We start from the raw sequence: 24,337 nt of genomic DNA, 5'->3' as shown, positions 1-24,337 counted from the left end.
AAAAAAAGAGAGAAAAAAAATCAGTCTTAAACCCACTGCCTATTAATTGCAATAATCAAAGGGCAATAAATCATTAAGAAGCAGTGGGAGATTGTTCCCAGTTCACTATTTCCACATCATTCATAATCCTATGGACATCTCTTCTGTTCCCTCAAGGCTGTCTGTTTTCCAGACTCTTGTATCTCAGATGATCCCTATTGTCTTGTTTCTGTGCTAATTTAGTACTTTTGAAATTGGATGACCAGAACTATACAGTGCACTGGGCACAAAGTCAGTAACTGTATAATGAGGTCTTATGGTATTTTCTCCATTTCTTTCCTGAGAAATCCTAACCTTCTGTTTGTCTGTTAGAATGATGCTGAGCAACGAGCTGATGTTTTCCAAAAATTGTCCACAGGATCACTTTCCTACGAAACAGTAACTAATACAAAGCCACCCCCCATATGCTTAGTTAATGTTATTTCGCCTCATGTGATAACTTTGCACTTGATAGAATAGTTTTCCTCCTGCTTTATTATCTGTTTACTAAGTATCATAAGATCATTCTGCAATTTTTCAGCATTAAGTTCTTCATCTTAAGGTTTTTCTACCCTGAATATCTGTGCATTAACCTCTTGTACAGCATTATTCACCCCTTTGCCTAGATTACTTATAAAGAGACCCTTGGTGACCACAGTAGTGATGTAACTTCACCATGAAAAGAGACGATATGTTCTTATCTGCTGTTGTCTATCATTGAAACACTCATTACAATCCAGAAGACAGCTAAGTTACAAAAGCAGAACAACTTTGGCTAAAGCTTTTGAAAATCCAATCCTCTATGGACTCCACCAAGAACTCCAAGGAATTCTAAAAGATTGGAGAGGCATAACTATCCTCATGGGGACACAGCTCTCCTTCAAAATATCGTAATGGTCTTCATGTCCACTGACTGACTACCTTTCTTATGGTTGCAACTGGTTCACACAGAGAAAAAGACAATCTTAATGTTTTGTAGCTTCTAACCTTCACCCTTTACAGAAGATTTTGCCATGTTTGTAACCCTTCATTCCTCTAGTGCTGAGGCTGATTTAAGTGACAGATTACACACCAGAAATGAGATTTCCACAGCCCTGTATTTGAGCTCATTTAGAACTGCTGCATAAATACCATTTAGTCCTAACAATTTATTATTGTTCAATGTATTGATTTGTTCAAAAGCTTTCTGTATTGGCATTCCAATTTAAGGCAGCTTTCTGGGCTAATCTCCTGGAAAGAATGGCTCTGATGTAGCAGCCTACTTGATCCCCCTTGCCAGGAACACTAATGGACAGACAACAGGTCTCCTGCAATGGCCTTCTCGTATCTGAGCGATCCTTTACATCTGGGGTATCTACCAACCTCAGTAACTCTCCTGTAAACTTCTAACATATCTGAAATACAATTTTAGCATTTACCTTTAGCCAATGGTTCCTGGATACCTCAGTCTGCCTTACTGTGATTTTGTTTCACTTTCTAGAGTTCAAATTCCCATTTTTCTTCTCTGAACAGGATTCGTTTCCAGAAAGATGCCTCTGTTTTTAGTAGTCTCCTGTACTCTTCTTCACAAGCAAGGGGGTACCTAAGTGTGGTCTTCACTTCTTCTATAGCAGGCTCTCGGATTAGTTGCTTTGAGACATCATTTAACATCACCTGAAAACAGTCTTTGCTATCATGCCCCCAAATTTTACCTCATCTACATGAAAGTAATCAAAGCTTGTCATTATTATTGTGATTTTTAACTCCCTTATCATTATATCATCACTGTCACCACAACCGTCCGGTGGTTGATGTAACAGTCCCTATACTCGTACACAGAAATTCTGTAATACGCTTTAGTTATTTACTTCACTTGACCATAATTTTACCATAGTACCACTGTCCTACCAGCAAGATCTGCTCTACCATTCCAACCGAAACTCCAGGAACACCGCATTATGCTACTCATCTTTTTTCCACCAAGCCTTAAAATTGCTACTGCATCAGCACCTTCATTTAAAACCAGTCTCGTTTACACATCACAGCTTTTAAGCTTCAAGATCCAAATGTGCGTTTCTACAAAAATGCTAGATCTCGATGCCCAGCCACAGATTTTTTTGTGTAGGATGTTCTTCATTCCTTCCTACCTGAACCTTCGACAGTTCCCCTACCGTTTCATCTACGACTAAGATTTTTAATGAATTTGTAACTAAATAGGCCATCCTAAATTACAAGCTTTACTGCACCTGTTTCTTTTTTCCTCCTCAGACTTAAAATTTTATGTTAGGAAATATCTTTTTCTAAAACCTAAAAAAGCCAGTAATCTAGTTGGGGTTTGGTTATTCACACCAGGGGATAAGCAAACATCATCCGCAGCCTTACTTTTATTTATACAATGTACAATTAGTGACATATATTTCTTAAAAGCACATTCAAAAGCATTTCAGAAGTGTAATACTGCTCATTTTCCTTTGCCTTTGAAAGACTGACGATGTATTCTGCTAGTTACCTATATAGTGCATTTTTCTAGAGTTTGGAGGCTTTGTTACTGACTACAACTTTTCCTACATGGACTAATTAGCCATTTCTCAGAATAAATACATAGCCGGTATATTAAAACCTGCTATTTAATTTTGTTGTTCAGTTTATTCCCTGGAAAAATTCTATGGTATTGCCTTTGTAAAAGGCACTTCTGAGTAATGATTTCTTTGCTAGTACAATTATTTTTATTAGCTGTAAATTATTTCATTTATATCTATCTTATATCAAAGTCTTCAAATTCTAGAGCTGTTCAGGAGACCTGTGTACGATGGCTATAAAAATTGCCAGAGGCCCAGTTTCTAGGGCAAGGGATACTACTACGCACCAAATAATATTTCAGGGTACAGACCCTGAAAATAACTAGCACTATTCCCTCAAGCGTTCTTACTTTTCCTTTCCTCCCCTAGACCAGCCAGACTAGCCTTTTATTCTTTATATTTTATTCAGCCTATTGCACGCAACTCAAATTCTAAATTTTAACATGCTACACATTTTCATGTTTGAATTGACTAACTACATGTTGATGCTCTCAAGACAAAGCTGAAAATTTTGACAGCTGGCAAGGGGGCAGTTGGGTTTTCTGTTGCTCAGGAAGGTGTGGGAAGTGTTGGTATGTAGACAGGAATACATGAATTTTGCAGTAACAAGGGTGTCTACTTTTCATTACTCTTTTTGTGCCGGACAGAGACAGTCAGGACTTTTGGGGAGCGAGGTTAAGATGACTTATTCTTCATCCTTGACAGCAGCTAGTAGCCCCACAGACACATAACTAAGCAGCTGATACGACGTACAAGAAAAGCTTTTGGCACTGCCAATTCAGGTTGTCATCTGACTCGTCACATTGCGCAACGCTGATCACAGTTCTGAAGACTAGTTTTTAACTACAGGCCTAGGTGTCCACTTAACTTTTGATAGCACTGGATGATGTACTCCATCACTACAAACCTGTCAGATGATCACAGCCAGATCATTCTACTGCAAGGTAGAAACCCAGCATGTCAGTCAGTGGAAAGGATGTGGGCAGAGAAGGAAACGATACTTGTAAGCAGGCAGCTCAGTATGTAACGGGTAAAAAAGCTCAGAACTGAAACTTCAAGAAGCACACCCTCATGTTTTCAGTGACACACTTATATCATGCTTCCTCTTCCAAATTGTATTATAATACAGCAGATATGGATCCAACTCATGATTTATTTTTTTTAAACAGAAATTTACTTTCTGAAGTATGTTTTACATGCCACAAACACAGCCACCCATCAAACAGTGCTTTACATGGGCCGATAATTTTATGGAGCCCTTGAAAACTGGCAATTGTCATCTTCTGCGGAGTCCTCTGATTCTGTAACAAGGGAATTGCCAAACAATAATGGAGAGACTAAGGACAGATGGGTAGCAAGCCACAGGACCTACCACCTGAAAACAGCATCCAGGGTATATATAACATCCATTTTGTAACGCTTAAATGAATGACAGGCAGTTCAACAAGATTTCTTTCAGAGACTTAAGACTCCTCCAGTCCTGAAGCTATTGTGGTGATAAATAATCTATAACCGAAACATGAAGTTTTCCCTGACACGTTCATAAGTTCTAACAACTGCAGAGAGAAACCAGTGTTGTATTGTTAACGCTGGTGACTGCAGTGTAAGGCAAGACATTCTGATCTCTACTTAGGTAAGTGCCTGTGTATAGCAAAAAACCCTCAAGCTTTTTACACAGCTTTGTTGAAGTAAAAGAAGTTCCCTTACAGCACGCACTGCTAACCTAGCAGCAATACTTCTACACCCTTCACAATGCATGTACCAGCCAGACATTTCTGTACTTGGGAGATGACAAAAGATATAATGAGAGTACCTCTCATTCATTCACATCATCGAGAAGACCCACTGTTCAAGGTTACTCTTGCAAAGCTGAGCACTGACCCCAGGCCTTTAATAGCTTCAGACCTGTTGTCGCACTTCAAAAGGACAAAAACATATCAAGCATTTATATAGCTTATAGTAACAGGATGGCCCTACATCAGCCTCCAAAAGTTAGAGCACATACAGAGATTTATGCCTTTCTTGGTACTCCTGCACTGTGAGAGACTAGCTCTTTAGTTCAGACAAGAGCGATTTCTGCACTTACACGGGAACACCTGGCAGCTCTACCTCCAGATAACCTGATGTGGTTCTACTTGACAACTCTTTCTTTTAACCACAAACTGTAATGGTTCCCATATTCAGACAAAGAAATGAACACAGTTTCCTTGCTGTTGCCAAAAAAGCTGAGCAAACTCCTTCACGTATTTCATATCACCTCGTACTGACTCCTTTACAGCAGAAGACAACCTTCTCCCCAGCCCAAGCATTCCTCTGAAGGAAGAAAGTGAGGTCTGGAAGGTGGATATTAAGCTTTTTGGTTACATCTTGCAGATAATTCAACTGGATAAACTCTGGAGAGCACCCATCTGAACCAAACATGCAGTCTCACTGGGAAAGGTTGACTACAAATCCACTTGGACTTGGGAATACTGGTAAGCACCCAGGGAACAGAACAAATTCCTTTTCCATGTTCACATGTTCTTTTTCCACAAAAATATCAATAAGATGTTAAACTGAATTCACATGTGAATTCAAAGGCTAAAAGGAGAAGTGTGGTAACAAACCTTCACTGCCGGCAGAGGCAACAGAAGTAGCAGACTATCTGTAGGCTTAACACAGACGAACTATTCATTGGGCAGCCTCTGGTAGAGTGAAAAGGTCAGACCGCTTTGTGGGCAGACACAATGCCATTGTAACAGAAACGCATGGAAGTGGGTGGTCAGGAGAACATACGTGTTTATGAAAGACTTCATTCACTATGCCATTTGGAAATTTTTCATGTCCGAATAGAGAAATGTGCCCTTGATAGTCTAGCGACAAAACAGATGTCCTTAAGGATACGCAAAACACATCACCTCCTGTGGACATATACATCAAGTCTCTACAATTTGTAGTAGGTGGAGATCAGTTTTTATCTGTTCATCCTTCTTTCCCATATTGGTCAGAAGGCAACTTTCTCAGTCAGAGATGAGTAAAACCATATTTCATGGCAGAAGAGTGTACTAGCTATACTGGAGTGACAATTTGATGCCATATGGTAAATTTTTTGCAATGAGAAATGCTGATAGCCTTAAACTTGCTTGGAACATTATCCAAGCTGAGAGCTCTCAGCTCTCTCCAGCATCTCTTTCAACCTAAATGTGATATTTTCATTTAAATTATTAAATATTAAAAATACACAGCGCAGCTACTTTCTTTCCTTTAATTCAAATCTTCCTTTTTCAACTAACCCTGTGAAAATAAGTCAGTAAAAGCATGAAGAAATTTCTCTCACCTTGATGTCACAAATATCCCTGCTGTTGTACATTATTTTAAAAATAAAACCTCATATTCCACCATAAAAAGAATAAATCCAGTATCATGCAAAACTACATTTCTCAAGGTCCTTACTCAAGAGTCCAAAGTATATTTACTTTAGATTTCTAAAAATATTTTTAACTATAGAAGCTGCAGAGGATTAGAAATCTAAGATTTGCTATGCTTTTTGCCCCTCATCACTTCTTTCCCACCTTAGCAGAAAGTCCATTTTAAGATTTGCTGTTCATTACCTTTGGCTCTTTAACGAGTCAAATTCACTTCCTGGTAAAAGTGACAAAGAAATTCAATATTGCTTGGTGTCTCTGTACTGTGCAAAAGCAGAAATCTGTTTATTGATCACAGACTCACACTATAAATATACTTTGTATGTAAAAGAAATAAAACAACAAACAAAAGCAGAAAGAAGGAGAAGAAATCGGGTCTTCTGACAGTCAAAAGATAAAGACTTCAGTTAAAAAAACCTAATGGTCATGAAACTAAAAGTTATTGGAAAAATCTCACACTTAAATCTCAGTTTAAGCAATTCTTTTTTCACATTTCTTCTGGTTTTGCAGCTTTTTCTATCTTTTTTGTAGATTTTTATTTCTTTTTACTTTTTTTTTTTTTAACTAAGCAGGCAAATTACACAGTTGGTATAAATCCACTAGATTCTAAGTCAGAAAGTCACTGAAGTGAGTAAAACTTCCCTCCGCTTTTTTTTTCATATGCTAAACCATAATTTTAAGAAATACTTATTTAAAAATATGTCTACAAGACAGTTTTGTCTTAAGGACTCCTTTTTAACTGCGAGGCTTTTGAGACCCAGTAAGAAATATACCAATAGTTCTACATTTTCTTACCCAATATATCCAGCTGCCGTAAACGCGTACAGTTAGCAGCAAGCTCCTCAATGTCTGTGTCACACACCGACCTGTTGGCCGTAAGAAAGAGCTTTTGCAAGTTCGGGAGTTTACGTGCAAGGTTTGTGAAACAGCCTGTACTGCTCTGTAACGTAGGGCACCAGCCAAGATCAAGTTCTTCCAAAAGCTGGCAGCCTGAAGCCAATTCTGCTATTCCACTTTCAGTTATGTTTTTACATCTCCACAAATCCAGACTGCGAAGCTTTTTACATTTTGCTCCCATCATGCTTGCTATAAGATCATAGTCTTCAATCTGCAAGGAAAGCAAACGCCTTGTCATGTATACCATCTTTCCAGGCATACATAGGTGTTTCAAGATTTGCTTGCTAACACACCTACAGATCTGTCTTGAGCATTTGTCATTGCTAAAGAGCTCTGAAAATTACTCATTATAGAGTACGCTGAGGTCTACTTTTACAAAAGACAAAAAAATAAACTTCCTATCAACCCCCACATAGGTGTTTTTAAATTCACTTAATTCTAAAAATCAGTGAAAATGCAGTGAAAAGTTCATTTTCCTTGAAAACCCCTTCTTTTTATTGCACTGTTGTTTTTCGTTCAAAAGATGATTAAAACTGTTTTTATGACCATAGGCACTGCCACCATAAGCACATGCAGACTGACAAATGTGCTTATTTCCATTCTAGGTTGATCACTTGCTGCATCTCCTTATGGAAGTCTTATTAGTTACCTTGGGCAAGCCAACGGGACTGAAACAGGGTCCCACTATACAGGCAGAAGGAATGAAATCCACTATCAAAAACGATAGGAAGACAAGGAATGTTGGAAAACTGTTGTCACGCCGCCTTCCTCTTCTGTCCATGAGTCCAAGCAGGGAAGGCTGAGCCAACTCTGCTTTGTCACTTGCTTCTTGACCAAAGAGGAAGGTCAGCTAAGTCTCCCTGAGGAGCGAGCTGGTGTGTCTACCACCAGGGACAGCAGCAAGCCAGAATCCCACCACATACAGCTCTGGCACGCACATGCAACACAGCTCAGATGAGTGCCCTGCAGGAATTGCTGCTGTCCCTGTATTCTCTTTCTTAAATCCATGAGTGTGCCCAGCAAGTTTATGACTCAAACAGCTTTAGCTGAAAATATTTCTCTCATGGTTATTACTGTAGGGTCAGACACCAGCGTTATCTGCTAGGAATGATGATTTAGTCTGAATAAAAATAAGTAAGTCTTTATTAGTTTTGGAAAGAAAAGGTGATTATGCATATAAAGAATGTCCCCAAATTTAGGAAGAGGCTGAAGAACTATGAGAGAGCCTACAAGCTATGTTTTAGGCCTACTAAACTAGTACGTAACCCTTAAGTATATGACTAAGCTGCATTCATCTTGGACCTTTCAAGATGTAGTATAACGTCAACTTAGTATTTAACATGTCTTTGTGAAGCATAAACCTAAGTCTAGTTCCAAAACAAGCGTGCACACCCCCGCACCCAGACCCCCTGGCATGGTGTAAGTACTCACCATGACGCAGCTGCCCAGGCTGAGGTGCTGCAGCTCCGAGCAGAAGTTCAGAATGCTGAGCAGGGCTGTTTGCTGCCACGGGGGAACACATCAGAAGGAAATATGGAAAGTGAAACAAAGAGAAGAGGTCAATTAGACATTAAAGGCTGTCACCACATTTCCTGAAATACAGCTCAAAACTCTGTTACAGACACCACAAATGCCACTTAATGAGTCCCTGGGTACCCTACCCATTGATTGGCTTAAAGCAACGGTAATCGTTACAAACCTTTATGCAAGTCACTTTGGATGTGGTTTTGCATTGCCCTGAAGATACCTCCACACCCACGACCTATCCGCTCATTTCCCACAGGGAAGCTGCCGAAGGAGCGTGGCAAGTTCAAACAACAGGCCAGGCCAGCCCGAAAACACAGAGGGCTGGCGGCGTACCAGACGAACAGCGGAGGCCCTGACATTCGCTGACAGGCTGCGGCCTGATGGAACTGCCAATAGAGCCGCCCAGCATCAGGACCGAGCTGGTGACTTTAATGTCAAAGGAGCCTCCGCGCTGACAGGGATGCTGACAACCATCGAACACCTGTCACTACTTGCACGCAGACTGAAACAGAGATAGTGTGTATTTTACAGTCATGTTCCTGCCATTTAATACGGCCGTTCTCTTCAGAAAGTACTGCACATGGCCCAGCCTGACATTGGACTGCAACATCAGATGCATCTTACAAAACGTAAAGTGCGCAGCTGTTCTGTCCCACAACAAGGGAAACTTCACAGGGTTTTATTTGTGTTTCTAAGATACAGAAAAGACACTTCTGCATTGTCTGTAGCCATATTTTTGTTTTGTAGTTGGAAATACACACAGTGCAAAAAAGCACACAGTCTGGGATTCACATCACAAATAGCTGCGCATCATACTTAAAACATTCATCACTTTGTTAGGACTTTGTCATCTGTATGAGCTTGAAAACGGGAGTAAGTTTCACAACATATTAACATATGATTATTTATTAATAATAAAAGCCTGTGGATTTCTAGAGGATATACAACAGTTTCTAGCAGAAAAAAACCCAAGCAATATATAAGGGACAAAATAATCTACTGCTAATAAGTGGAATTCCTGCAAGAACACTAGTCAACGACATTAGTACACATGGGTAGTATAATTTATACAGTTTTTAAAAAATATAAATGTACTTGTTTTCAGAAAGTTTACAGTTAAATGCTTTACTTAGTTTCCTCAGTTTATTATATTCTAACGAAACTTGGCAGGAGCACGATCCTTTGTCATACCACCGTGCAGAAATCTCTGATCCCTTGCACCGAAAGGCTGGCAGACACAGAACAGGGACATAGCACCGGGTATTCATGGAGACCATTTCAGACAGCTCATTTAGGTATCTCCAGGGAGCAATTAGAAACACCCAACGCTTGACATGTATGGAACCTCAGCTTCCAACTTGGCCTTCTAAGATTTGATTCCCAAAGGCAGCCTAAAAGTAGATGCTATGAGTAAGCCTTCCTCACATTTATCTTTGCAGAGGTCTTACCAAGCCATCATCCGCTTGCTTGCTTTACTTTCTTTCATGTTTTTAAAGAAAAAGGTAGCTCGGAAATTAAACGTTAAGAGCATTAAAAAGTCACTTAAGAACACTTTAATGCTATGTGCTGGTTTTGGCTGGGATAGAGTTAATTTTCTTCATAGTAGCTAGTATGGGGCTATGTTTTGGATTTGTGCTGAGAACAGTGTGAATAATACAGGGATGTTTTCGTTATTGCTGAGCAGTGCTTACACAGAGTCAAGGCCGTTTCTGTTTCTTACCCCACCCTGCCAGCGAGTGGGCTGGGGGTGCACAAGTAGCTGGGAGGGGGCACAGCTGGGACAGCTGACCCCAGCTGCCCAAAGGGAGATTGCACACCACATAACGTCATGCTCAGTATATAAGCTGGGGGAAGAAGAAGGAAGGGGGGGGACATTCAGCGTGATGGCGTTTGTCTTCCCAAGTAACCACGACGCGTGATGGAGCCCTGCTTTCCTGGACACGGCTGAACACCTGCCTGCCGATGGGAAGTAGTGAATGAATTCCTTGCTTTGCTTGCATGCTCAGCTTTTGCTTTCCCTATTAAACTGTCTTTATCTCAACCCACGAGTTTTTCTCACTTTTACCCTTCCAATTCTCTCCCCCATCCCACTGTGGGGGAGCGAGCAAGTGGCTGTGGGGTGCTTAGTTGCCCACTGGGGCTAAACCACAACAAGCTAGTACATGTGTAAATATCCAATACATTTTAAATAACGTACTTATTAAGCAAATACTTCATTCGGATCATTAAACCTGAATAAACGAGTAACTCCAAGAGAATGCGACAGTCTTTACTATTTAACTCCATGAAAGCTATGAGCTTTAGAACCTACTCAGGTGCACAAATTAAAAGCAAAATCCCCAAACCCCTCTTTACAAACCTTAAGTATCAGAGCTAAACAAATCAGTCTCTGACTGCACACACAGTTCTAAATAGGGTTTCTGCAGGTATTTAGGTGACTCCACAGGAAAGCTGAATGCCTTGCTGCATTCCACCATGTTTTTTAGCAATGGTTTCCGGACTGGAATTTAAACACTGGCCTGGAAGGATGGGAAGCAGCAATATCTTTCCTTAAGTGACACAAACAGTGCAAAAGTGAACAGTCACTCTGAACAGTTTGTAGGATGTGAGATCAATTCTAGACTTCCTCTTCTTCAGAGAAGGGTGAAATAGGTAGAAAGACTAATACTCGTAGTTATCTTGATTAGGTAATTGAGCTACTTTTGTTAACTTGAACAGGAATTTGATGCATCTCTCAGAATACCTTTTTTAGTCCCTCTCTAATTTTTGACAGTCCTTCCTATACTGATGTGCACTGAGTCTAGATTTTCAAAGGTCTTTTCACAACCTATAAAACCTAAAGTATTATTTTAAACTATTATTTAAAAAAAAAAAACAAACAATTTTAAAAAAGAACTAGGAACGTGGGTAATAGAAGGGAGCTTGGTAGGACACCATGTCGTACCATCACAGATCATGCCAAGTCAAGCCCAAGAGTAAACAACTACTTACTCAACATTAATTATACTGGCTATATTAATTCCTCTTCTGGGGCGCATACATGCCCACACATAACAAATCAGATTTCTTTCAGAAGCAGTGTCTGTTCTTCTGTAACTGAGGTGGGGTTTGCATATGTCAAAAAAGAAGAAAAAAAACCCTTTGTGCATGCCTAGTTGTGCCTCAGTCAATTGAGAATCCAGGTGGCAAAGGACATGAAAATAGCAGGAGAGAATGGCAGCTCACAGAATCCATATGCACTACATATAGTAGGACTATCATTGTAATAACCTGTCTGTTTCAAGCCATCTGTCTGTACAATTCATCTCTCTGACTTGCAATGGAAGATGAGTGATAACACTCCTATTTAAGCAAAGGAGAAGAGCAAGGCAATCACCCGACCCTGAAGCTGTAACACAGGCCAAACTTCAGATGCTAGAGTGCTTTACAAGAGGAGCTAAGAGGCCACCTAAATTCTGGATCAGCAAGCTTTAACGTGGAAAGAGTCTAATCTCACTTTCTCAGCCAAGCAGACACAGTCAGATCAAAGATTACCCACGTAATAACATTCTTGAGCCTAGTAGCCAAGACATGTAGGAGTTTGGAGATTGAGTTTTTCCTGAACCAAAGGTAAGGTTTGGCTTCGTACCTGCTCCCCTTTACAGAGACTGAGAAAAGAAAAGAGTGGATGATTTTAAAAAAACAAACAAAACAAAACACCCAAACAAAAAACACTCTGGAAACAAACTTAAGGTAAGAATGATTTTTCCTTTGTGGAGTAACGTATGGCATGGCTCCGGTGGTCTAAATTCCTTCTGCCACCCAAGCCAAAAACAAAACCTACTAAAATAATAAATTTTTACAAAATGGCACAGACAAAAGGAAGAGTCCAAAGGGGCCAAATAAAATGGTCTACCCTATCCTTCATTCCCAGGAAAGGTGTTTTCAGATGAGGAAAACATACAGTGCAGGAGTTGCTTTAAGAGAGAAGTCTCTGACATCAAACTGATCAGAAGGATATGATACTGCTGCTAAACACAACCTTACAGAGCAGATTACAGAAGTATTTTAGGGCATGGCAGCTAGTCCTAAACTTCAGAAAAGGGAAGCAGACTGCCTGAAGAGTCTCTGAAGTCTTTATGAACAGGTCAAACATCTGTCAGAAAGGACATCAACAGAGTAGATCCTGCCTTGGACAAGAGAAGAGATAAGATTATCGCTTGAAATCCTCTTACTCCATGTGAGACAGGTGAAAGGTCTGCCCAAACATGAATGTCCTCCACTCTGTAATACAGGCCAGCTTGGAAGACATTATGTGTTGTGTATCCTTCAACTAAATAGCTGATACCGGACTAACTTGTATCCTACCTGTCTTTGAAAAGACTTTAGACATCACACTTAAGTTTTGACTCAGATGTTGCAAGAGTGTTGCTGGTTTGAATACACAACCCATCAGTGGAGAAACCAGATACTGGTGCCAGAGTAATACACTTGGCAAGACTGAATTTTGCTTGGCTTTTTTCAGGACTTTTTGCATTCATGATCCAGCAGGAAGTGCAAATCATTTCTGATGTTAGTATGGTAAGGAAAGCATCCAACAGATAGCCTGAGCTCAATATCCGTTCAAACAAAAAACCCTTCCATCTGTGGCAGATGTGGCTCACCTGTGAAAGATGCACTTTGACTATCTGACCATTTACTCAGTGCAGTTTCATTGTCAAGTAGTTTGAGATTAAAAAAAAATACAAAAGGTTTAAAAAAATACAAATGATGCACTGCAATATGATTATCACATAATGGCTGCACTATAATAAAAGGCATGAAAATAAATGCACCACAGCGTGCCTCTGGAAGATTAAAGGAAGAGCTCAAGAAAACCAACAAAGTTTTACTTTAGGGTTGGGATAGGGAAGAAACAGTCTGCACCTTTTTATAAACTTTCTTTTTATAGAGAAATCTTAAAAACTACTTTAAAAATTGTTACTTTTTAGGCTGGGAACAAACAACGGGCTGTTTTTTCCCCTTCTCAGAAGAACTGTGTCTGACAGAAGTTGGGAATTCTTCCAACCCCGCAGTGAAACAACTTGAGAGCCTGAATCTTTTATAAGACTTTTATTCTCCTGCATTTTTTTCTTCAAATTTTTCAATAAAGTGAATGCTGAAAGTAATTTTCAAGTCTCATTAAAGACTGCTTTCTCCCTTCTTTAAATATGGTTTCCCTTGCTTGCTATATTTTTCATCATAGAGTTACTAATTCTCCAGTTAACATCTTTGTTCAAAAAAAATTGAATTATGCAGGACTTAAATTCTGGGTTTTTTTAACGTTAAAAATTTAAGTCAGGGGTAGAAAAAAAAAATCCTTTAATACCTGCCCCCCCAATTACATTATAGGAGAGCACAAGCAAAGTTGTATTATTTTTTCTTTTCATTTCCAAATGACGACCTCATCTCTAGCCCTCCCTGCCCAATCCCCCCCAAACCCTGTTGTCTCCACTTATGTTCAAATACTTATATAACATTAGTTGCAGGCAGATATCATATAACATGCCTACATTTGCAAGCTTACCACAAGAATATTGCATTTTTTCCACAATATCAAAGAATTAATATAACAACATTCCTAAAGACCACTATTTCTTTTTCATGTTTTGGTTACTTATCTCTCCATCAAAAAATGCACCTTGAAGAGTCTTTGCAGTGCCTTTGCATATAAATTTATGAGGTGGTTATATTTAATAACAGGTTCTATCATAGTATTTACCCATGTTTCTAGGTAGCATTTTCATCTTACTCTACAGATCTATGTTAAAATATTGTAAAAAAATATTTGCTTTTAGGTTAGAATGAGGCTCTTTAGGACTATATTAACCAACTGTAGTGGATAACATATTTAGACAAGCTTATTCCACAAACAATCACCTTTTCATGAGACAAATAGGAAAGCATCAAAAGATTTGATCAGCTGGCTAGTAAAGGATTGTGGAACCCCAAATATGCAGTGCCCAATCAGCAGCTGTCACATGCTGTTTGTGTACAAATAAAATCTACATTTCTCATCATACTTCGCTAAAAGTTGATACAGCAATTAGAGAATTACTATAGGACATCAAACAGTCAGGATACATTTGATACTATGCAGTTACATTTTGGGACCCTAGTTATCTGACAGAACACCTGACAATATTATTCCATTTAGTAACAACTAATAATCTGAGTGAAAATCCAAGACAGAAAATTCAGCCTTGTTTGAATGAGGAGGGCTAAATGTGGTAATGAGGAGGTAACTCTGCAAGGTACTCTAAGTATCCTGGCTTCCTAATAAAAGTCATAGTCAATGACTTTTGAATTAATTCCTTAAATTCTTGGAATCTGAGAAGCAGACAGAAAGGAGAACTGGAGAACTACAGACTAAGGCCAGGCCAATGAAATCTTCCATGTCTCTCTCAGCCCATCCATCACATCCATATTCTTAGAAGCTGATCCTTCAGCAGAGAAATCAAAACATTCTCAGAACTGCACAGAAAGGTTCCTCTGTTCATGATCTGGGCAGGAGCTTCCCTTTTGTACCCAAAAGGTTTAAATTTACAGCAAGGGAGGTTGGGACCAGCTGACTCAGCCAGCCTAATGCACAACTGTGGGATCAGATTAGACCAAAACATTTCAAACTTCAGCACGCACATCCTAAGTGCTACTTCTACCACTGCAGATACAAACCCCCTTCCTGCGAACTGCCTTGTCCTGCACACAAGTATTACTGCATACACATTACTGTGTACAAAATGACTTTGGGAATTCTCCTTATAGGTAACGCAAGGTCTCCAGCACGCCACAGAGTAGAATTCTCCTGTTGGAGAACCAAGTGAGACCTATCACATGTACAAAAGACATAACAAGTCTGAATCATGTCTTTCTGGATGTAGTTACAAAGTAAAGATGGTACAGAAGCTAACCTGTTTGGCATGTTAACTTGCAAAGAACTCCTTCCTTGAAATAATAATAAAAAAGATCTGCCAAGTTATCACAAGTAAAACCAAACCTCTTAATGCTGAACATACATGCATGGAGAACCCCAAGGTGGAACAAAAAGCTGACTATCAAGTTGATGGGAAAGCAGAGAGGAAGGAAACCACCACTTGCTTTAAGAAAACTACAAACAAGCTCTTGGCAAATCAAGAACAGAAATCACGTGTGTGGTACTTACCACTTGACATTGAGATAATCATCTCACACAGGTTATTTATTGGGATCAAGTAACCTGAATCAAAAGGGTACCTGGAAGTTTTACAGAACAGCCTGACTACCAGAATCAAGGCCAAACTTTTTGGAAGGCCAATCTAGCGACTACAAGTTTATCCCTTTCCCAATGTCACACCAACAGCTCAAACCTCCTTTGGTAAGACTCGTCCAACTTAACAACAGCCATATCCTGCCTATCACCAAGGATGTGTTTCTGAAGAGTGCAGTGGTCAGTGATTCCATGGGCAGCAAAGCAGTTTTCCCCCATAAGAATTAACGTAACAGACGGGCCACGTGCAGGGACCTAAGAAATACATGCTGGTTTAATACAGACGGGTCACACATATGATGTGATTATCACCTGAGAGACGTCATGGCTTTTAAGTGGCTTTAAAACATCATCCATGTCAATATGCGGTCTCTGGGTATTTCAGTGGTGTGCATTAAGTCCCTGCGTACATGCGCCCACTCTGAATTCTTACAAGAAATATTGCTTTATCACCAACCAAATTCAGCCGCTTCACCTGCAAGACCGAACACCTGACAGGAACCTCCTAAGGGGAACACCCTCACTGCCTCTTTCGGGGCAGTTACATCCCCACCATTATCACTGTCCTCCTCAGATCACGCAAACTCGGGCAAACCAGTCAAAGGTGAGGGATGGAAAAACAGGGTAATAACGATGTCTAGCAGAGCAAAATGCCAGGTGACTGGCAGCAGAGCTCGAGCGATGGCCAGAGAAGCGACACGCAGCAGAGCATTGCTGTAGCTGGGCACGGCCCCACCACGCTGAAAGCAAGCTTTGCTGAAGCCCGCTCACCTCCCTCGGGGAAGGCGCTCTCACGCAACGGCTGGCAGGAGGAGTTTTCCTGCTGAGCCCCGCATCTCTCAACGTGAACCCTTCAGACATGAAAAAGGCTGCTGCGGACCACTGCCGAGCCTTCGGGGAGGCCAGACAAAGGAAACATCCCGAACTGTCCTCTTTGGTACGGCAGCCTCCCCTCTCTTTACTACAAACTGGCGTTCACAACTTTTGCCAAAATATTTCAGAAAATGAACCAAATAAAAGGGAGGTTCTAGTAAGACTCCTTGAAAAATAAAAAGCCAACAACCAATCCTCTCCCCCCCCCCCCAATAACACAGCTCAGCAACAAAGTTCTTCCCTCCAATTTTGGCTTCTAGTAGCAAAAATACTGCAGAAACATTGTTATTGGTGTTTTCCATCAACTATTTGAAAATACACAATTATAATTTATCACAGTCTTTATCTTAAGCCAGTGAAGTTCTATTTCATAGGTACCGTGCCAAAAAAAATTTTACCATACTAGAACCACCTGTGGTAAAAAACCACAACGAACTGACCAAAAAAAAAATCTCAGATGAAAGCAGACAATTTTGTTTCAATCTAAGTGCCACTACTGCCATAAATATTTGTAATTACAAACACCTCATGCAAATGTAAAAGGTAATCTTGTTAAGATTGTCAGAAGTAATTAAAAAATCTGTATAAGTTCAGAATACTTTTTCCCCCCCCATCCCTTTAGCATTACATAGCACAAGAAGAAAGCCAAAAATCAACTTTTTTTGGCACAGTCTGTGAAAGAACTATGTCAGAAATTACTTGGCATCTGCTACTCTAATACAGTAATTAAAAACCACATCAGATACAAAGCCAGAATTCTGTAAAGTTCTATTAAATCGTTCATTTTGAAAGGCACAACAGGGCAAATCAATATTGCCTATAAAAAGGTAAAAAAATCTACTTCATGAATTTCAAGGTATTGTACCTCGGCATCTAAAACTCAACCTACAATCAACCTACAACACAAAAAGCAATTTTTCTCAGAAATAAGAATGTAATACATCAATAATGTAGAAACAAAAGGTATAGTAATGGTGAAATACAATTCTTATCTAAATCTGCTCCAGCGAAGAAACTGTAAAATATGCTTTTGGTCTTTTTTTCCCCCTCTGGCAAACAGTATTTTAAGGCATCAAGAAAGCTTCAGTTATGTACTTGTTGGTACTATGATACTTTGAAACAACTATGTTAAAGATAAGAGGGAATTTGAGAGGGTAGAGAGATGAGATGATATGTGTGCTTATAAACACAGGAGACTCATTGGTTTAACCAGTTAAAAAAGAACACAAAATGAATTTTAGATACTTACACAGTGCTAGCTTTAGTTTTCAGGAAAAGTTTTTATACCTGTTGGCTTCCTAGAAAGCACTCATTTTCAGACTACTTCTAAGATTTTGAGTTCTCAGGATAAATACTTATCCTCAGTATCTTATTTTTGACAGAAAGAACACATCTTGGGATAGTACACGAACGTTCAATAACACACAAAATATATATATATATATACACACACACAGAGTTTCTGGAAACTAAAATTGGATCTAGAGGTCTACAAAGCTATTCAACTTGGTCACCTTCTTTTGGTTTCATCTATTTTCACTTGTCTGTATGTTAGTCTTCAGTTAAATGAAATGTTATAGAAAATGTCAGTTACGGAAAATGGCAGGAATCATATGACAGATTAGAACTAAACGGTGGCCAAATTTGTTTTATGCTTAAGTCCTTCAGTTCCCTGAGCCATTTCATGAGGAAGCAAACAGAAGAGGACACCTAATCCTTTACAAGGTAGTTTTTGTGACCTTTAGGAAGAACAAGATACCCATGTAGTCCCAGACAGAGATAACCGCTGAAAGTCTCCAATCATTTACTTCACAGAAATGCTTATACCTCTTAAGCAAGCTTTCTTTAGTAATCCTTTTCTCAATTTTTCCAGAGGAAAATGGCTGAGCTTTGTAACTAACTGAACTTCCTCCAACTTAGAAAAGCATGTTATTAAGGTACAGTATTTCAAGTCCTCATACATACCCCCATGTAGAGTACCCTACGTAGTACCATACATACCAGAGAATCTCAAAGTCTCCTGTATATCTGTCCTCATACCACAGCTACAAAATGAAAAGTTGCCATTACACAAATTTTACTGATGGGAAAAGTGTGGCATACAGAAACAGTGCATCTCATAACTGGCCGTTGTCCTGGTCACAGATCAGGAGAACAAAGCTCATGTGTCAAGTCCTCAATTAGTGTCATCAGCACCAAGTCACAGAAGAGCTGAGTGTTGGAAGAGACTTCTGGAGACTGTTTAGCCCAGCCCACCTGGCTCCAGCTCAGCTGGTCTCTCTAACCAGACTGAAAAAAAGTTGTCAACAGATGTAGGAGGCAGTTTCTTTCACATCTTCTCAACTGATGTTTGCAGAAGGGGATATCCCCTCCACCCCGCCTTATTACCACAATCACAAGTGTATTTAAGCGATGCCTTCTGGATAGAGACATTAACGTAGACAATTTTAATTTATATATTCAAAATAAATATGGCAGCAAAAACATTTTCCTCTACAGTATAAGCTGGCATTAGAACAGGAAGTCTGTTCTCCCTTGAGCATCCATCCAGCTATCACCTTGGGAGATACAACATGGAAAGAAACATGATGAAAAGGGTGCGAATTGGAATATATTTGTTAAAAATCAGCTCCCCCCTCCTTCCCTCCCTCCCCCATAATGTCCTTGGATTATTGGACCGCTTTTGAGATGAAGAATTGGACAGTGATAAAACTTTTGCCTCCAAAACTTTATGACACAGGTTTAAAAACAGATGCAATATGAACACTGAATACAAGCATCAGGTAAGAGAAGAACAAGAGCACATGAAAATGAAGGTGGAATGAACCCTATTGTTGAGTGCAGATGTAGCCTGTCAAAAGTCAAAACACTTGCCTCCTCACACATGGGTGCAGTGTAATTTGCAAGCTGGGATTCAGGATGTACAGGGGCACCTTTTTGTTCTCTACAGCTACTTGGCAGTGCCAGGGACACAGCAGGGACTGGGACACAGCAACACAGCAATTACTAAATTAATTCAATGAAAGTAATAGTCTCTGTAGTTAATTCAATCACTGTATTTTGGTTTTGCTTCATTTGGTCAAATTAGGCCCTCCCTTATGTCTGCAAATCTGTTTTACACCTTCATTCTTCCCCCTCACTCTTCACATTACAGGCTCAAGTGACCAAATTCAGCCCTACGAGCCTGACGTGGGACCAGAAGGCACCATCAGGGCCCTGTATGGCATGATTATTTGTCACTGGCACAACCTCCTTCCAAGAATCTACTTTCTAGCTAAAGGCTTTAACTTTTTTCCCCCCACTATTTGTTTGCAACTCTTAATCCTAAAGATTTGTAGCCAAGCCAATAAAGTTTCATCCAAGCTGAAAAACCTCAGACAATAGCTCTCAGAAGTATAACATAACCCATAACCGGTTATTTCTGAAAACTCTGTAGAATGATTTTATGGCAGCATTAACTCTTCCATTGCTCACGGCATACAAAAATAAGAGCTGTTACACTTACTGATAAGATTCTTATGCCTCCTCTTGGTATCTAAAATTTCCAGTGTCCTCTCTTACAGCTGCCCAAGTTCCAAATTTCCTCTTGGTCAAAGATATCAGAGATATAATTTATAAATACAAGATTTGCTTTAAAAAGTGTGCAAAACAAAGTCCTTTGTCCATTGTAATTTGATTTAAATTTAGTTCACTTTGTATTTCGATTATAATTGTAATACAAACTTTAAAACTTTTTCTTCACACATTATAAAGAATTCAGAATAGCATGCAATATGAAATATATAATCTCACATTAAAATTTACACCCGGCAATAAGGAGACTGTCAAGTCCTCCTACTGTAATTGTGGCTTTGATTTCTTTAAAATACAGTTTTGGCTGCGTTATTTATTATATGGATGGAATACTTCATGATAAGCATTAAATCAAGATAATATTCATACTCAAACCATAAAGATGTGCTTTGCCAATTACTGTATACAATAACACCGTCATTGTTCATTGTATTCTTTAAATGTATCAATGCCAACAAGTGCTTAAATTATGCTGTGAATACGCTCTCAATGAATAAACATTAAGGAAGCATGTATCAGCAAATACCAAAACGACCACAAAAATCCCGCAAGTATAATAGTGGTCTTGAGCTAGCAGAAATCACATTTATAAAGTGTTGGGATTAGCTTCTCAAAGCAAGTTACAGATTATTTCAAGCATATACAGAATTGAACAGCCTTTAAGAATGAATTTAAAACACTGGAAAAATGAGCTGCATTTAGTAGGGAGGAACATAGCGATGCAGGACAATTTTTTTTTTTTTTTCTCCTTGTTTGGCCTGGAACAAGTTACTTAAAGTCACTGGACTTTCCTCCTTGTAACAGAGAGGTTGGAATAATTCAAGGGTGTCGGAAGCTTCCCTTCTGAGGTTTGAAACTGATTTTGTACACAGAAACTTGCACTCAATGAGTCAAGGAAATAACATTATATATGGCCTTGAGAATCAGCAGGTTAGGACCAAAGACCATAAACTCCTCTAGATGGTACAGCTATCTTCCAAAAGAGCAATGTGGTGCTTATGGTGGCACAGATATTAAGTAGCAGAAGACCAGAATTGCCCACTACACTAAACATAGACTTTGGAGCTTCGATTACAGAGACAATGGGAATATTTTAAATACAAAATGTCTACAAAGAAAACAGCTAAAATAACAAGGAAGTGTCATAACAATTGCTCAGATGATTACATAATATGCTGTCAACTTTATTAAGTTTCTGTTTTCCTCAAAATCTGTTTTCCCGTACCTAACAGGTAAAAATCATTAACAGTAGTCTATTTTCTGCAGAGCATTTTCTCAGAATTCATCCATTAGTGTCATAATAATCATATAAACAGAAAAATACAACAAACAGTTTAAATATTAAAAGCAATTTTTCTCTTTTTTTTGGCATTAAAAAAAATAAAAGCAGAGTACTGCAAGATGTAGTCTGAGTAGGGAGATCCTACACCTGGGCAGGTACATGGGAATCTGTTTTCATTTAATCAAAATATATAATTTCTTTTATTAAAATGTTAATGCTCTACTTCGTAAAGCATCATGCAAAACCACAAACAGCTTTAGCAACATACTGATAAGAAGGATCGAGAATCTTCATCCCATATCCTACATTATTTAGTCACGCACCCAAATTCACAACCAAAGAACAAGTTGTGCTATTTACCTAGATGTTCTCCAACACACCACTGCATTTTCAACAGAGATCGACAACTGTGGAGTAGAAAATGAGCCCTCTTCCACTGGCATCACAAATAACATGCAGAGAGGGGCCCTCCTTTAAAAGACAATTAGAGCATTAAGTCCTATTTTGCTCTTCTTGTTCTCTTCAGCGTTGCCCTTCTTAAAAACCACGATCATTTCCCTTAAATAATTCAACCTAAGTGTTTACAGTGATCAGCCATAACAATAAATTCATCAGACTGTTTAGAAGCATAAAAGGTAGTCCCCCTCCTCATTTGATCTAATTTCACTATGCTTCAATTCCAGTGACTGCCTCTAATTGTGCAGTAAGATACACACAAACAAAATTATGATACCCCATTGGAGAACTCATTTTGGTCAACTTTTTACCTACTTGTTCTCTGCATATTCGTTCCCTCTTCACATTTTCGTTATGACCTCAAAATCCCCAGAAACATCAGAAGCATATCACCCCATTTTTACATCAAGGTGGTTAACACAGGATGAACAGGGATGCCATCCTTCTGTCACAAAAAATTACAACACATTGGTAATTATGGTAGGACTTGTACCTTTGCCATTCTAGAATATGATGCAAGAAGAAAATTTAGATCAAGAGACTTGGTGCTTTATTTTGTTTGTTCTTTGGTTTATTTTTAAGAAAAAAAAAAAAGCAAGCCACTGATTTATTTAGGAAAACAGTGGTCTAAATGGAATAAATGGATTTTTTGTTTGGTTTCTTTTTTTTTTGATTTTGAGACAGAACTTCTACAGAGGACCATAACACACACATCAGCTCTGTTCTTCTCACCTTCTTACTTACTTTCTCTTAATAATCACATACTTGTTATCAGTTAGCAGTTTTCCTTAGTGGATTCATGGCCTCAGATTCTTTTCTCTGAGCAGGTCCAGTTGGCAACAGTATAACACCAAGCTCTTGATTAAACATTAGCTTTGTTCCCTTGTTTGCTCCTTAAAAGCTCCAACAATGAAGAATCAGTAGCAGCAGAAATTTCACAAAAATCAAGAACACTACTACATTACAGTTCTTTTTAAGAACTGTAATAAGTTTTAGAGAAGTCTAAATCACTCCAGAGCATGCTTGATGACTTTCTCTGTCCCGTCTTTTTTTGCATCTAGACATCAGTTACTACTTAACATCTCCATACCAGCTGAAGAGTACAGAAGGAACGGCAGCCTATTTTGTATAGAAAAACAAAGATTTGCATTAAGAGAAGCTAATGGCAAGAAAGGCAATGTTATTTCTATAAATCTGTGACTTTTGTAACTCTAATCCTCTAATTAAAATCCTATGCTACATCATCATTCTTTCCCTTCTACTTTTCCACCTGTGATGCACAATGTATATTAAGTGGCTTCATATAAACAAGGAACACAAAAGCATCCTCTCCAATTTACCTATTTAAATTTCTAGAAATTTCTCTTCCATGGTTTGTTAGGAACAGTACCTTTTGTTTATACTTTTGTATAACATGGAAGCACGATCTTAAGTAAGCTTGATTATGAATGAATGTTCTTGTCAGCTACAAGCAGATGCATGTCCATACACATGAAAGGCAGACATGAATCTTCACAATTTAAGGGCTTCAAAGCCAGGAAATCTCTACCACCTACATTCAATCTAATTTCAAGTTCTGTTAAGCAAAGCGATAGCTGAGAAATGACAGTTACCAGTCAGAGTGTACCTCAGCTGCTGCACTATTACAAACACAAAGTCTTGAACTTTAGAAGTTACCTGAGTAAAATCAAGCAGATTATGATCAATCAATAGTAGAAAAAAATAAAGTTATACTATCTTTACCTCTGATACAATGATCTTTTTCGGATCTGAAAAAGCCTTGTGAAGTACAGAGCACAGGCTCAAAGTGAGGTACAGAGATTTATCCAAGATTTACGGGAAGTCTAGTGAGATACAAACAGAACAGATACGCCCAAGGTACTGATTCAGAGCTCTATACAAAAGGCACTTCAAAGCAGGGCTCACCAAATTATTTTTTAGTTTGGAGAAAATAATACTTGCTTCAATACACAGAGCAACTACCACAAAGTAACAGGTTACTGAGGGGCACTGACTTCATGGTGACTACCTGCATACCCCACAGCAAATGCCAATCATTCCAGGTAGCCCACCCTTTAATCTAACCACCTTGCATTACCAAATCACCATTACAGACAGCTAGCTAGACCTTAGACACAAACCTACATATGATTTACCAAAAAAAGGACAACAAAATGCAACTAACTTTGTAGCATGTGTGTTCGGTGTGCACTGCTTATAAATGGAATAAGGTACTATAATGTCAGATGCTCCTTACACATCTAGTAGACAAAACCTACTGTTGCAGCCTCAGCTCTTCTATTACACTACAGCTTAACACCTCACACAATCCAGTGTCATAACCTCACTTCTGTGTACCGAAAGCATAAGCAGAAGTTACATACACAAGCAAACTCTTCTTAAAAGGTTAACCTAGAACTAAAAGCTAGAAGAAAACTGCAGAGACATGTTTTTTCCCCCCCATTTTGGAGCTCTACTATGCAGT

General features: G+C 39.0%; 1 protein-coding gene across 18 annotated transcripts in view; it reads right to left on the bottom strand.

The window, feature by feature from the left end:
* FBXL4 (F-box and leucine rich repeat protein 4) overlaps nt 1-24,337 on the bottom strand; it is a 70,658-nt gene that overhangs the window by 10,998 nt on the left and 35,323 nt on the right. For 14 of the 18 annotated variants that reach the window (XR_015708027.1, XM_087773721.1, XM_087773724.1 and 11 more), the window contains 2 exons: nt 8,309-8,380; nt 6,776-7,088 (listed from right to left, as the gene is read on the bottom strand). Coding sequence is in view for 16 of the 18 variants with exons in the window: in XM_087773721.1 (XP_087629847.1) it covers nt 6,776-7,088; nt 8,309-8,380 (385 nt within the window). In the remaining 2 variants the exon portion in view is untranslated. Of the gene's footprint in view, nt 1-1,626; nt 1,672-4,389; nt 4,493-6,166; nt 6,244-6,270; nt 6,297-6,775; nt 7,089-8,308; nt 8,381-24,337 lie in introns of those variants that run through there. The other 4 variants (XR_015708028.1, XM_087773732.1, XM_087773733.1 and 1 more) reach the window with 4 other exon arrangements.

This window comes from Nipponia nippon, unplaced genomic scaffold (assembly GCF_047370975.1).
Source record: "Nipponia nippon isolate SJK-2023a ecotype South Korea unplaced genomic scaffold, ASM4737097v1 scaffold_4, whole genome shotgun sequence".
In the NCBI taxonomy this organism is placed as follows: Eukaryota; Metazoa; Chordata; class Aves; order Pelecaniformes; family Threskiornithidae; genus Nipponia; species Nipponia nippon.
This window is presented reverse-complemented; position numbering and strand designations above follow the sequence as displayed.